The sequence below is a fragment of the Aulostomus chinensis genome, chromosome 5, assembly GCF_037954235.1.
Source record: "Aulostomus chinensis isolate RoL2024-O1b breed Wild chromosome 5, RoL_Achi_v1.0, whole genome shotgun sequence".
NCBI classification, from domain to species: domain Eukaryota; kingdom Metazoa; phylum Chordata; class Actinopteri; order Syngnathiformes; family Aulostomidae; genus Aulostomus; species Aulostomus chinensis.
The window spans coordinates 24,874,838-24,888,420 of NC_141324.1; the positions used below are offsets into that span (position 1 = coordinate 24,874,838).

At 39.4% G+C, this 13,583-nt stretch overlaps 1 protein-coding gene across 2 annotated transcripts; it reads right to left on the bottom strand.

Annotated features, from left to right (window-relative positions):
* Nucleotides 1-258: 258 nt before the first annotated feature.
* Nucleotides 259-12,507, bottom strand: lrrcc1 (leucine rich repeat and coiled-coil centrosomal protein 1). Of its 2 annotated transcripts, none has more exons than XM_086205033.1 (19): nt 12,156-12,507; nt 10,956-11,161; nt 10,758-10,823; nt 10,492-10,659; nt 9,624-9,790; nt 8,647-8,775; nt 7,959-8,155; nt 7,453-7,627; nt 7,143-7,291; nt 5,552-5,735; nt 5,089-5,228; nt 4,577-4,778; nt 4,009-4,194; nt 3,584-3,758; nt 2,348-2,511; nt 2,005-2,213; nt 1,576-1,713; nt 1,005-1,140; nt 259-512 (listed from the first exon to the last, which is right to left on the bottom strand). In XM_086205033.1, exons 1-19 carry the CDS (start codon nt 12,197-12,199, stop codon nt 396-398), a joined length of 2,952 nt encoding a protein of 983 aa, XP_086061159.1. In that variant the 5' UTR covers nt 12,200-12,507; the 3' UTR covers nt 259-395. The 2 variants fall into 2 exon arrangements, with proteins under 2 accessions (XP_086061159.1, XP_086061158.1); XM_086205032.1 differs by having other exon boundaries at nt 8,557-8,775.
* Between the last annotated feature and the right edge of the window lie 1,076 nt (nt 12,508-13,583).

Here is a 13,583-nt window from a genome sequence, read left to right on the forward strand (position 1 = left end):
ATTCATAGTTTTTCTTTGAATTTTTCAGATTTGAATCCTTCATCTATCAACCAATACCGGCGATCCGTTCCTCATCTCTTGGATTATGCATTTTAAGACTTGTTGCCTCAGAATTATTGTTATTGAGATTTTTTTCAAAATACATAATGAATATAAGTAGCATAATGTACGGGGCAGGAATCATATTCACAAAGTTAATTTTCTATTTTGCAAAAATACCATGTTACCATTATTAAAAGAAAAGAAAACCACCCATGCTGAGAGAATTCATTTATTTGGAATTATGACATACTATAAACAATAACTTAACATTGAAATTATTTTTTTTTTAAATTAACACATATGAAGAAAAACTACAGTCCTTTGTTGCCTGTGTATTTTCATCCAGTCCTCTTTCAAGCGTTAAATTCTTTCAGCACACTGGTTAGACGATTCATTTTCTCCTCCATGAGTCTCTTGCTCGTTTCTGTCTCAACCAGCAGCTGACGCATCTCCTCCTCCACTTCAAATACCTGAAGGACCCACAAACAGAGAAGCTCAGCAGCAGGAAACACACAACCTAGTTAGGTTAGCATATAAGAAAAATGGGAATCATTAGAGGTGAGACTACCTGCATTACAGAATTCCTCATATTTTCTTCCATTTCTCATTTTCTACATGTGTTTATTTTCACTCACATTTGTGAGCCGGGAGGTGATGAAACGCAAAATAAGAATCTTTTCAGAGGCAAATTGTCTGTATATAATGTTAAACAGAGGTGCAGAACAGATGCCTGTCATGTTTGCGTTACTGTCAGGCAGGAACAACAGTAATCAGTGGAAACATATCAGAAATCCCTCGAACGAACGGCATAGACAGATCAACTTCTGGAAAACAATTAATATGTTAGTGTCAAACGAAAAGCTTATTCTCTTTACAACATGTAGCTAAGACCAAAGACCAATTAAACCTGATCCACAATTTAATCTAATCATTAAGTAAAAAAAAAAAATTATTTATTTTACCTTCTGACTGGCCTGTTCCATCTGTTTCTGCTTTTCATTAGCCAGCTGTAGCATCTCAGTTTGATGTACAGCCTGGAGGGACTCCAGTTGCTGGCGAAATGCATCGTCGACATAGCGCAATTTCTCCATTGCAGCTCTGCAAAACAGAAAACCACAAAGCAAAAAAAGAAAAAAAGACACAAAGTAAGGCACTGTATGGATCAGAACCAAACAGCCTTTGGTGCAATATGCCTGCACAGTTTTTAGGCGAATAGCCTTGGAAATTATGCAGACATAAACTTCTAATATTCCAAACTTTATCACCCACCTGCTCCTGTTTCAAGGACAATATCACTGAAAACAGCAATCAAGCTCCAAGAGCGACATTTAGCGTCGCATTATGCAAATATAGCTACAATACCATTCCCCACCACATATAACGTAATAACTGTAATTAACTTTACTGCATTCATGATTAATCTTTTAATGAGTACAGCACATAATATTTGATGAGAAGACATGCAGAAACTGAAAGAGCAACTGCTGGGGAATCTGGTATTTCTCGCTTTACTATCTCCATCTTGTGAAATACCTGTGTTCTTGTATTGCTTTGTCTCTTTCCTCCAGCAGCACACGTTCCTTTGAGTCAAAATTCTCCTTCATGCGCTTTACTTGGCTCTCTAGCCGAGTGAGTAGGTCTGCCTTCTCCTGCCATTTCTGACAGGAATCACTAAATGGAGAAAGAGAGTTGTCCGGTGATACAGACGCCCCAATGACGCCGCTGATGTTTCAGCAGGAGGAAAGACCGTCTTAAATCATATGTGCTGCAACTATGGGTCAGAGACCAGCTTTACATCTAAACAGCACTCCAACAAATCACATTACTATATCAAAAATATTATTCATGTACACATACAACACCTGTATGCATGTATTCATACATTTATTATGATGCACTTTCAACTTTGAAGGATAGAAAAGTTTTATGCCAGGAAAGTGTGTTTGAGATGAAAAAACTTGCCTGTGAACTCTTTTCACCTCCTCAAGCTCTGCCTCCTTGTTCTCCAACAGCTGCTTCAGCTCCTCCTTGCGGAGCCTGTGATGTTCCAGGCGCTCCCTCAGTTCAGTCAACCGAGCCGTTTCCTCTTCATGCTGCTGCTGGAACTTCTTCTGGGCTTGGACCGCCTCGTCACGCAGCCTATGGATCAGTTCATCACGCTCCTGCGAGGCCTACACAGCAGGGAGCCAGGGGTGACATGATAACTTCCACGGTGTTTCTTGAGATAAATATGTCATAGGACAGATAGAAAGACTGATAAAGAATGCACATTCATGTGGTTGAGGAGGTGACTGGTTTCAGTTACCTCTTTGAGTTTGCGGATGGTTTCAGTCTGGTCACTGATGATTTTGGTTTTGATTTTGAGGGTATCGTTGTCCCTCTCCATCTGTTTCTTCTCTGTCTCCAGCTCAGAGCTCAGTGCCTCTATCCTGGCCTCCAGGCGCCCACGGTCCTGAGCTAATGATGCACCTTGTAAAGAGATTTTGGCAATTAGTATCACTCATGTTAGCAATTATTTTGATACTGTATAATAAAATATATTCCTTTCCCTATCATTCTCCAGTGTTCCCTCCATCATGTTAGGGTAGTCTGAAATGCTGCTGCTTATCCAATCACCGAGACTAAAAGATATGAGTACATTACCAATGTGTTTGACCTGCTATACTGTTTCTCAGTTAACATTTTTATTGATTAAAAAAATCAATTATTCAGTTTTAAAGCATTAAATGGTCTTGATCCTCATTATCTCTCTGCAACTCCTAAAATCTGCAAAATGGGGTCTTGTTGGTCACTCCAAGGTCAAAGTTGATGAAAATGGGATGGAGATTTTGCTGTTCAGCTCCCACCACCACCACACACACACACACACACACACACACACACACACACACACACACACACACACACACACACACACACAAAACCCTAACCCACAAAGTCTGTAGTGTCATTTAAAACTCAATGGGAATTTTTTTTTATTTGAAAAAACTTGGAAATGTTTGCTACACCTCTTATATTCTTACATTTTGGCTCTACGTTCACCTTTGCTTAATTTTTATCAGCCTTGTTTAGTTTTATTTGTGAAGCACTTTTCAATATTATTGAGAATATTGCTACATGTATACAGATAAAGTTTATTATCATTATATCACTCTTGGGTCTTTGTTGATGACTGTATTTCCATGTTTTTGGCATGAAATATTTTGTCAGATATAAATTACAAAGGCAGTACTTCACACCATTTTTTTGCCTACCCTTGCTGATAAGAGTGCCGTCTCCCACAAAACTGCTAGATGGCAGGCTTTACTTGAAACAGGTCACATGAAACATTAGCACAGAGAGTACTAAGCTTTTTTCATACTCCCTAGTCATCCCCCATAGTTAACAGGGACTCACTTTACCCAGAATGAATATAGACAATCATCTGTTGTCTGGAGGATCTCTCAAACAATTAAAACTATCCGTCTGTATTTTGTGCACTTTAAGGATCATTCAAAACAGCAACAATGAACAAGAAAGTGTCCTTGTGGATGTCTCACACCTTGCTGGGCAAGTTCTTGGCCCCAAATCTTTCTCTCTGCCCTGAGGCCGTCGATCACTGACTCCTGAGCGGTGAGCTGAGACAACAGTCGTGCCTTGTCTTTCTTCAGCATTTCAAGCTGGAGGCTGAGGCGCCGGTCCTGCTCCACCTCTGCTTCCAAGGAATGCAGACGCCGCTGTCAGAGAGACAGTATTAATGATCAAAAGCTGTCATGGGTGACAGATGGAAAGGCAGCTGGATCATCCAGTATTTATGGTATCTCGAAGTAGTCCATCTTAGACAAGATCAAGCTGAACATATTTGAGAAAATGACTAATGATCATGACTTATCATGTCTCGCTTATATATCATGTGACTTTACAATCTGCTACAAATTTAAGCACTCAGGAACAGGCAGCTCTCACTCTTGTACTTCGGAGGTGTACCTTTAGTTCACTGACAGCATCTCTCTTGGCTTTGATAAGTTCAGAAATGCGTTTTTTCTGTTCTTTGACCATGGCTGTGAGCTCCTGCACTAGTGTGGATGATTTCTTCTCCCTCTGCTGGGACTGGGCGAGGGTCGCTTTGAGTTCCAACATCTCTGGGGTCATTTGATCACACACTTCCTTTACCTACAGGAGTATAGCGAGGAAGTTAATGTACATGAGACATCAAAGAGGTCAGTGTGAAGCACTTTCATCAGAAAAACACCAGATGTGACCATTTGATCAGTCAGTGTCACATTTGAGGTCATGAAGACTTAAAGTAGCAAACTGTAAAATCAAGAACAAAGTTACACTTTGTACAGAGAGTGAATAAAAACTAATGATGTGGAAACATACAGATTCTTTCAATTCAAATTCTTCGATAGTTGATATTCTATTTACCGGTGTCCAGAGTCAAATGACTACTACTACTACTTTTTTTTACAGGACATAATAATCATTTCAGCTTGACTGTAAAACAGTAGTTACAGTATATCTGGGTGGTGCTTGTGTGCATCTTTTATCAAACCTCAGAGAACCGAGCAGCCTCAATGGTTAGCGCCATGCGGAACTCATCCTCCAGAGCAGCATACGCTTTCCTGCCTTCCGCCACTTTCTCCTTCAGCTCTGACTCCCTGTGGGCATGTTTTTGTTCCAATGATGCAACTTCTTTTGCCACTGCCTCGTTGAAATCTGCTCCTCCTGGTTGCAGACGCATCTCCAGCTGCTTTCTTTGGAAAACATGCCAAGAAGCGTGAATAGGAATGTTAAAATGGGTACTTATAGAAACCCTTCATGCTTTGATTTGTTATCATCGTTGAAGGCTCACCAAAGAGAAAAAAGTCAAAGGGTTATTATGACATTATGGCATGACATTAGTATCTCTTTCAAAATCAAATATGGATATAGTATTTTCCAGTAATCAAAACTTGAATAATAATATAAGAAGAAGCTTGAGGAAACAGATTTTCCATGCTTTTATAAAGTTGATGTTAAGCACATGTTCTTGTAGTGACAGAGAATACAGTCTTTCCTGAGTACCTGTGCTCTTGTTCCCTGGTTACCAGCAGTTCATGCAGCTGCTGCAGTTTGTCTTTGTGCTGGCACACTGAGGCTCTCTGGATGTCTAACTCCCTCTTCAGAGCTGCTGCCTTGTTCTCCAGCTCTTGGTGCTGCTTCATCTGAAGAAAGTCAGCAAATCACTTCAACAAGCATGTCACGTCCAATGACCCTCTCTGCTGAATTCTTTTATCTGTCTGCATTTATTCACTCTGCAGAGTAGTTCGCTGAACAACTGCAGTAGTGTAATAAAAAGTTAGAGTGGCATAGGGAGTTCACGGGTTCACTGGTTATCACAGGTAAAAGAAACAGCATGACCAGATCATGTTTGTGCTGGAGGCAAAATTACTATACAAAACTGAGAGATTATAAGGAAAGCCTTGACTAAAATCAATATTATCTGTACTCAATAGTAATCATGGGTATACTGAAGAACCCACTCTACCTCTTCAGCCTGCTGACGAGCCCTCAGTGCTTCACCATGGGAGGTAGCAGTCTTATATTGTTCTACAGTGCCGCAGGCCTGCTCCAGTTGCTGGCTTAGGGATTGACACCTTCCCTCCAGCTCCTCAACACGAGTCTGCAGTTCGGAGCGCCCTGATCGTTCCTTTAGCAGCATTTCTTTCAGTCTGGGGAGAGAAACATGATGGAAGCATATGAATTAGAGTAAGAAATGACATCCCAATTCTGTATTATCAGTCTATTAGAACTATAAATGTGATGTGTATATGACATTGGAGAAATCGAACATTGTAATACGCACAGACCAATATGTAAAGAAAATCCATCCAAATGTAAGTGCAGAAAATTTAGGACACGCAATTTAAAGGTAGTGCTCATCACATCATATGAATGAACAAGTTTTCACAATGGTAAACCTCTCTGTGTTCTATGTTCTACAGTAATATATATATATATATATATATATATATATATATATATATATATATATATATATATATATATAGCCATTTTGCAGGGATTAATGGACTCAAACAATCTAACCATTGTTTTAAAACCACAACAATATCAAGAGTAGGCTAACAGTGACGCACGTCAACAGTTGTTTGTACTAACTGTCACTGCCAGATGATGGGAGACAAACATTCCCTACCATAGCTTTAAAGAAACCCCCAAATGTATGGACAACCTCATTCAGTATTTAACAGCCATCCATCCATCCATTATCAGCTGCTTATCCTGTTTCAGGGTCCCTGCAGGGCTCTAGCCTGTCCTAGCTGTCATCCAGCGAAAGGCGGAGTCATACAGTATATAATTTTCTTTTGCCTTGATGAGCCATTTCTCTGTTATTTCACTCATGATGAGCAGGAGTCAACAGCAAGAGCCTGTATCAGTATCATTAAGCAGAGACAGTTAAGATTGATTCATGTAATACCAGTGACATATGCTTGTCACTGTGCTTTTAATTACAATCATAACGCAGATTTATCAAAGCAAGCAGGGACATTGCACATGGCAGCCACAGCTGGCTGTATCTGTCGAACTGAAGCAAGAATGTTTTCAGATAAATGGTTTCACACATGTAGGGGGAGAGATGGGAATATTTAATAATAGATAATTAGAAACTCTGGCATTTAAATATAAGATATAGTATAATGGGTGCAGAGGTTAATGATCTTTACACTAAATAGCACATCATCACAGACAACTGCAGGCATACAGGAAGGTTTTAACGTAATGGAGCCAAAATGTCTGCTCAATTTCATACGAGGCCATGGGACAATCAGTGTGGAATTTTAATGGCGAGATGGACATATATTGTTAAAAAATGAGACAGCCGGCAGGCACTGGTCTCAGGAGAGTCAGTAGAAAAGATGAAAAGGGTACAAATGGTTGAAAATCCATTATGCACTTGACAACTAAAATCCACAGAGACAAGTTCAATTATGGCTTTTCATCATGATATCTGCATTAGAGCAGCTGAACCCATTCATGGGAAGGTTTGTGTGCATGCTGCATTTGAGTGAATGTTAAGTGTGAACCGTAAGTGTACGTCCGACTGGCTGTCCTCTTACCTGTCTGTGGTGTGCAAGGCCATGCTCTGAAGGTCTTTTTCTTCACTGACTTTTGTCCTCAGGCACTTTAGCTCCTCTGTAAGCTTCCTCACAGCCTGTTCTGCCTTCCAGCGTCGCTCCCTTTCTTGATCACGCTCCTCCACAATTGCCTGAGCCACACAAATGCACGTACAGTACCCATTAATTCCACTAAAGATTGAGTAAACATTAAGAAATACGAGAAGAAGATGACCCAAATAAGGTCCTTTTGATCCCCTCTTCAAGAGGGGAATAACATCTTTCTTAACATATTCATTCAATAAAGCACTACCCTGTAGGTTTCTTCTTCCTTGGTGGACTTGTTTTTCACCTCGCTTGAGGCTATAGTACCGCTCAACGGTACTGTCCTAGTTGGCCTTGATGTGTCTGCATCCCCTTTGCCACCAGCAAACCGCCTGGGTCCGACAGCAGTCTTTGAACTCCTCTGTTTACGATTCTCCTGATCACTGCACATAAACCAAATCACAGGTATTGAACCAGCACTAAAATCGACCATAAACTGCCCTCCAGCTCATGCCTGGCTCAATAAAGATGACTTGTCCACTTTTATAGCCAAGCAAACTTTGAAAGCAACTTCAGCTAATTTTTCAAAAATCACCTTCTTTTGATTTGAAAAGGAGGAAGTTTACTTAAGCTAGATAACAGACTTTTCAGCACATGTAATGTTCTTGTCATGGCTGGGAGGAGGAAATAGAACACAAAAGTATGGTTGGTAATAATGATTTTAACAAAGAGTTGTAATTGTGAGTGCAGAAAATATTCAGGTAGAGAAATCACCTGTCTGATCGCCTGCCCTTACTCTCCCTTGTGGGCATCCTTGTCGTGGTGTTACGGTGTTTTGGGATCCTGCTGCGGCGACTGTTCTCCTTCCCATTTTCACACTCACTCTCCGATGTATGGTCTGTGTCCCTCTTGGCTTTCCGTACCGGTACCACAGGATAGGTAGAGATACTGCATTTGTCACCTGAAGGTGCCTGAGTAAATATTTAAAAACATTCTTAATATCTAAGGTGAAGAAGAGAATTATTCACAGACTACATGTCAAGGTAAGTGAAAAATAAATGATTTAAAATATCGTGAATTTGAACTAGAACACAATTTATTAAAAACTGTGACTATCTAACAAATGTAGAATGTAAAAGGACTTCACCAAAAATAACAATATCGCTGGTGTTCAATTTGTAATATGTCCTGCATGCTACTTATTATAGCAAGGACATCTCACCGTGCACCTCAAAAAAAAAAAATACTGCTCTCTGTAACATTTTGTGTGATTCAGAATCAGTTGACTAAAGAAGTGAATGTTTTTACTGGTTTGTATTTAAGTAAGACCTACCTACTATAAATCTCACATAAATACTTTTGCAGTAAGCACCTGCTGGATGAGCTGGGACACCTGGTGTTCCAGTTTCCTGATGCGTTGTTCATTAAGTGGGTCTGCGCGATCAGCTGCTGTGGAGCAAACCTGCTTGAAGCATCGCCGCCTATCAGATTGTGCTGCAGGATCTGTAATGGTTTCAGTGGCAACTGGCTGATGAAAGTGGGTCAGCACCTCATCAATGCGGGGTGTGGTGAGGGGGGCATTTTCTACAACCTACAAAAGGTAAATTAAATATTATTTCCTCTTGATTCCAACAAGGACAATGCCATATATTGGGGTTTCTGCGACAGCTGAGATTTTTTTCAGCACTGCCATAAAGTCAAAAAAATGAAACATCATTCTCTTCTTACTTATATCTTACTTCCATTGTAGTTGGTGGTAAAGAAAACATATTCCTCAACTATCATGACATGAATCCACAAAATTATGTAGTATTGCAGTTGTTCATTGACTGGTGGGGACATGGACATGTACTTAAAGATCTTGGGGTGTATGGAAATCTAGCAGTTGTGCCTCACAGTAACATGGTCCTGTTTTTCTCACATTTTGATTGAGGCATTGTGCTCTGCTGATGATAATCATTGTTTTTACTGTGTAAGATGGAAACAAGCAGGTTGGGGTTTGGATTCAGTTGTTTTGGATATTAAATAAAAATAAAACAAATCATATCACAGAGACTCATACATCAAAATGATTATTTAGTAATAGGTCCTTTTCACAGTGGTTGCTTTAACATGTCACTACAGCTTAAACACAGGAGTGACTGATAAAATAATTTCAGACCCTTTCCATTTAATGTCACAGTCTTTCCACTGAGCCAGCCTACACAACACTGGGGCTCAGGTCCACCCACATGACATATAGCTGAAATTCATTTAATTAATTACACCTGTGTTTAACCTTAAACCTTTAAAAGACAGGCTGAAATGGAAGGGCTAATGACATTGTTCTATAAAATTTTTTACCATGGCACAGGCTCCCGGGAATAATGGCAGTATATTGTAACATATACAACTGAAGTACAAATAAATTTAATAATTAAAAAGGTTAAGACCAATTACCACTTCATTGTGACTGGTATCTGAGGAAAGGAGGAGGTCCAAATAGTTCTCCAGACCAGGGATATCACAAGGACTGTCAGCCTCCAGATTTGATGGATTTCCCAGCCGATCGAGGCCATCCAGAACAGAGATCTGGGGCAGTGACTGCATGACAACCTCCCTGTAATCTGCAGCACAACAGGAACGCCCCAAAAGGACAGTAAAAACGTGATCAGACTAGAGAAATGACCATTATTCAAAGTACTATATTTCTACTCAGCAGTATATATACATTACATTTGACCTACTGATGTCCTCCACATATCCTATAATAGTGCAACTTACATCATGAGAGCTGAGCACTGCTAATATTCAAATATATCAACTCACATTGTTAGTGAGATGCTTCAAGTGTGCCATTATGGTTTTAATCAGTTCAGGCTCTCAGCACATCTCACTTTAAATTAAAAATGAACATTAACATTATGGATGGTGTGCATATGTCATATGTTAACACCGCTTTCACACCAGTATTACCGCTGTTAATCCAATTAAGAAGAGGGATTACAGTTAGTGCCTGTCAATAAGGTCACAAGAGTAAGTTTGAATAAATTTAGTTTGGTTTTATTATGCCCTTGGACTGATGTACTATCTTTAAAAAACTGTACTCCAAAAAAAGAAGTGTGCTATATGATGTGCAACTATTGTGGGCTATGACTTAAATAACCTTTATCTGATTTATCTAAAAATTACACTATTATTTGTTATATTGTTCATTACAAATTAAAAATAAAATTGTTCCAAAGATTCAAGATTTATCCTGATATAGTGCATAACTATACCATGCTCAAAATAACAAAGTGTGACAGTTGTCATTGTTGTGCCTCACCTGTTGACCTACAGACAGGATTGTCTCTCCCATCTTGGCTCAAAGTGAGCTCTCTTAAACCTTGCAAACCCAGCAGGCACTGCAAAAGGTGGTTGGTGCTGCCCAGGTGGTTGCAATGGAGACTGAGGTCCCTCAGCTTGTATCCCGTTCCATGAAGATACAACAAGCCTGATGAGGGCATTACAATCAACATTAGTGACCTGTCAGTCACTTAGTTGAGTTATTGGAGTGTAGAAAAAGCAGTGTTCAGTCAGTACTCAACTCACCAGTAAGGTCATTTATTTGATTGTAAGACAAATTTAATCTTGTTAAGGTCACAAGGCCATTCAGTCCTGTGGTCCAAGTAGGAGACATTAGCAACTAAGTGATTCCACATCTCACGAAGATGATCAATTCCAGAGTAATCACAATGATAGCACTCATTATACTGTCAATTATTGAGTAAAATGTGACTAAAGACTCACCCTCGACCTTGGTTATTATGTTGCAGGATAAATTCAAAGTCCTCAGGGATGTGAGGGAACTTAGACCCTCTATCTTGGAAATACAATTGGATGAAAGGTCTAAGTGCCTCAGGTGCCAAGCTGATGTCAGACCCTCAATCCTTGGGATGTGATTGCAGTGCAGATTGAGTGATGTTACCGTGGGACACAAGGGGACAGCCAGTAAACTAGACAACAAGGGGAGCCAGCTTAATAACTGTAGAAGCTTTGATCACATGGTGTTCAGACCATGCACCATGTGATCTTAACCATGTACACCAGGATATGACAATTATTTGTACCATTAATAATGCGGTTTTACTGTTTTTCTAATGCAGTGACTGATGGATCTGAAAACTAATTTCTATGACCCTTAAGGCAAATTGTGATTAGGGGCTTTACAAATAAAATTTGATCAATTAATTGAAAACTATTTTTTTCCACTGTAAATTATGTGTTCTACAAGCCCATGATCATGTTCATAAACACTCCTGAGAAATTCACTTTAATCAAAGAAAAGTATAAACACAGGAAAACAACAAATCATCACATTAGAAATGCTGAAACGATCCATTTGTCTTTGGGGTGATACCAACTCATCAGTTCCTAAACCGTCATGTTTGGCATTTATGTTTATTTGCTATTTGTTTTAATCATTGCTTTCATTTCTTTTAATTATGTTTAAGTTTTGAGGTATTTCACATGAGAATTAAAATTTGCGTCTTGACGTCCGATAGTGACTTTCCAAACTACCAGTACCATATACATATAACATATGTCTACATGTAACTGTAATCTTGTTAAATTTAATACACTATAACAGAGTCAACTAACGGCTAATAAAAGCTTTGGTAGTAGAAAAGAATGACGTAGCTCATTTTGTGTTTGAGTTGCATGCACCCCATTGTAAATGTCATATTTAAAGACGCTTATATGGCACCGACTAGAGCATCTCCGTTTCGGGAACATACTTCTAATAATTTCAGACAACTTCTAATAATTTCAGACAACTAGTGCTTTCATGTTATGGTGAATTGGATATTGAATGAATTGAATTGGATATTGAATGAATTGAATTGAATATATGGTGACCCAATGAAACTGAACATTTTAGATACAGAAAACAAGCTTTCAGTAGCGTTACAACATCGAAAGAAAGAGAAAAAAAAACTGTGTTGTTACCTTGATATATTCTTGTCAATGAGACTCAGCTCCTTCTCTACCATTACGACAACATTGAGCGACGAATATTTCACGATAAGTGTTGGCAACCCAAAAAAGAGTCAAGTTCCGCGATTGTTTGTTTTATAGCAAAAAAAAATAGCCAACAACTAAGCTAATGTTACCACAACTGTAAAGAGAGGGCAAACTCACACGAACCGTCTACACGAAGTTAAAACCAACAACCCATCAAACACTTAACCCGTTTCAATGTCCAAATTGGCTAAAGCTACATTTAGTTACAACTTTTTGCGTTGTTTAGCTTCTCTGATGGAGTTGAACTAGCCGCTCTGGTATCGCACTTCCGGTTTACCTGACGTCATCAACTAACATCCGGGGAAGTTCCATACTTTTTTACCGATCTTGAAATGTTACAGATGTTCGCAGTCTATCTTTTTTTTTTTTTTTAAACCAGTATTTGGTATGGAAACATATACTTTCAGGAGTACATGTCAACGAGCAGCGAGCGTGTCCCTTGCATCTGAAAACAGTCATGCCAATTTGCAAGAAAAAAGAGAATTGCTAAAGCGTTTTTTTGTTTGTAATTGTAACGTATTGTCACCTTATTTGCAGTTTAACATGCACACATTGTGAATTATATGCACTTTTGCACCTTAAAATAAATAAATAATTCTAATATTAAAATTGTAAGTTCCAGTCGATGTTTTAGTGACATAATTGTTCATGTGAAAAAGTAAGAATAGTCAGCACTTGGACTTAGGACTAAAAAAAAAGAAAAAGTGATACCTAGCCCTAAATGGCCACTGTATGAAAATGAATCTTAATTCTTATTTTGAAAGAAATGTTAATTCATTCTATACGATGATAAACTTAATGAAATAAGACTTGAAGAAAAATAGGTGGCGGCATGGCTCAGATATTGCGTGGCCATCTAGCAACTGAAGGGTCACTGGTGCGATATTCACTTCCTCCAGCGACCATGTCAAAGTATCCTTCAGCATGACACTGAACCCCTAAGTGTACCTGATGGCCCTACAACATGGGTGGCACCGTGGTGCAGTGGTAAGCATTGAAGCCTCACATCAAGAAGGTCCTGGGTTTGAGCCCAGGGTCTTTCATTGTGGAGTTTACATGTTCTCTCCTGCACCTGTGTAGGTTCTCGCCGGATACTCCTGCTTCCTTCCACAGTCCAAAGATGTGCAAGTTAGGTTAATCTGCAACTCTAACTTGACTGTAGGCGTGGCTGTGACTACATATGTTGGCCCTGCGATGGACTGGGGACCCGTCCAGGTTGAACCCTGCCTCTCACCCGGAGTCAGTTGGGATAGACCCTTAAATGATAAGTGGTATAGAAGATGGATGGATGGACTTTAAGAAAAATAGTAGTACTTATAGAATAATAATGACCGTTTTACCTCTCTTTGGACA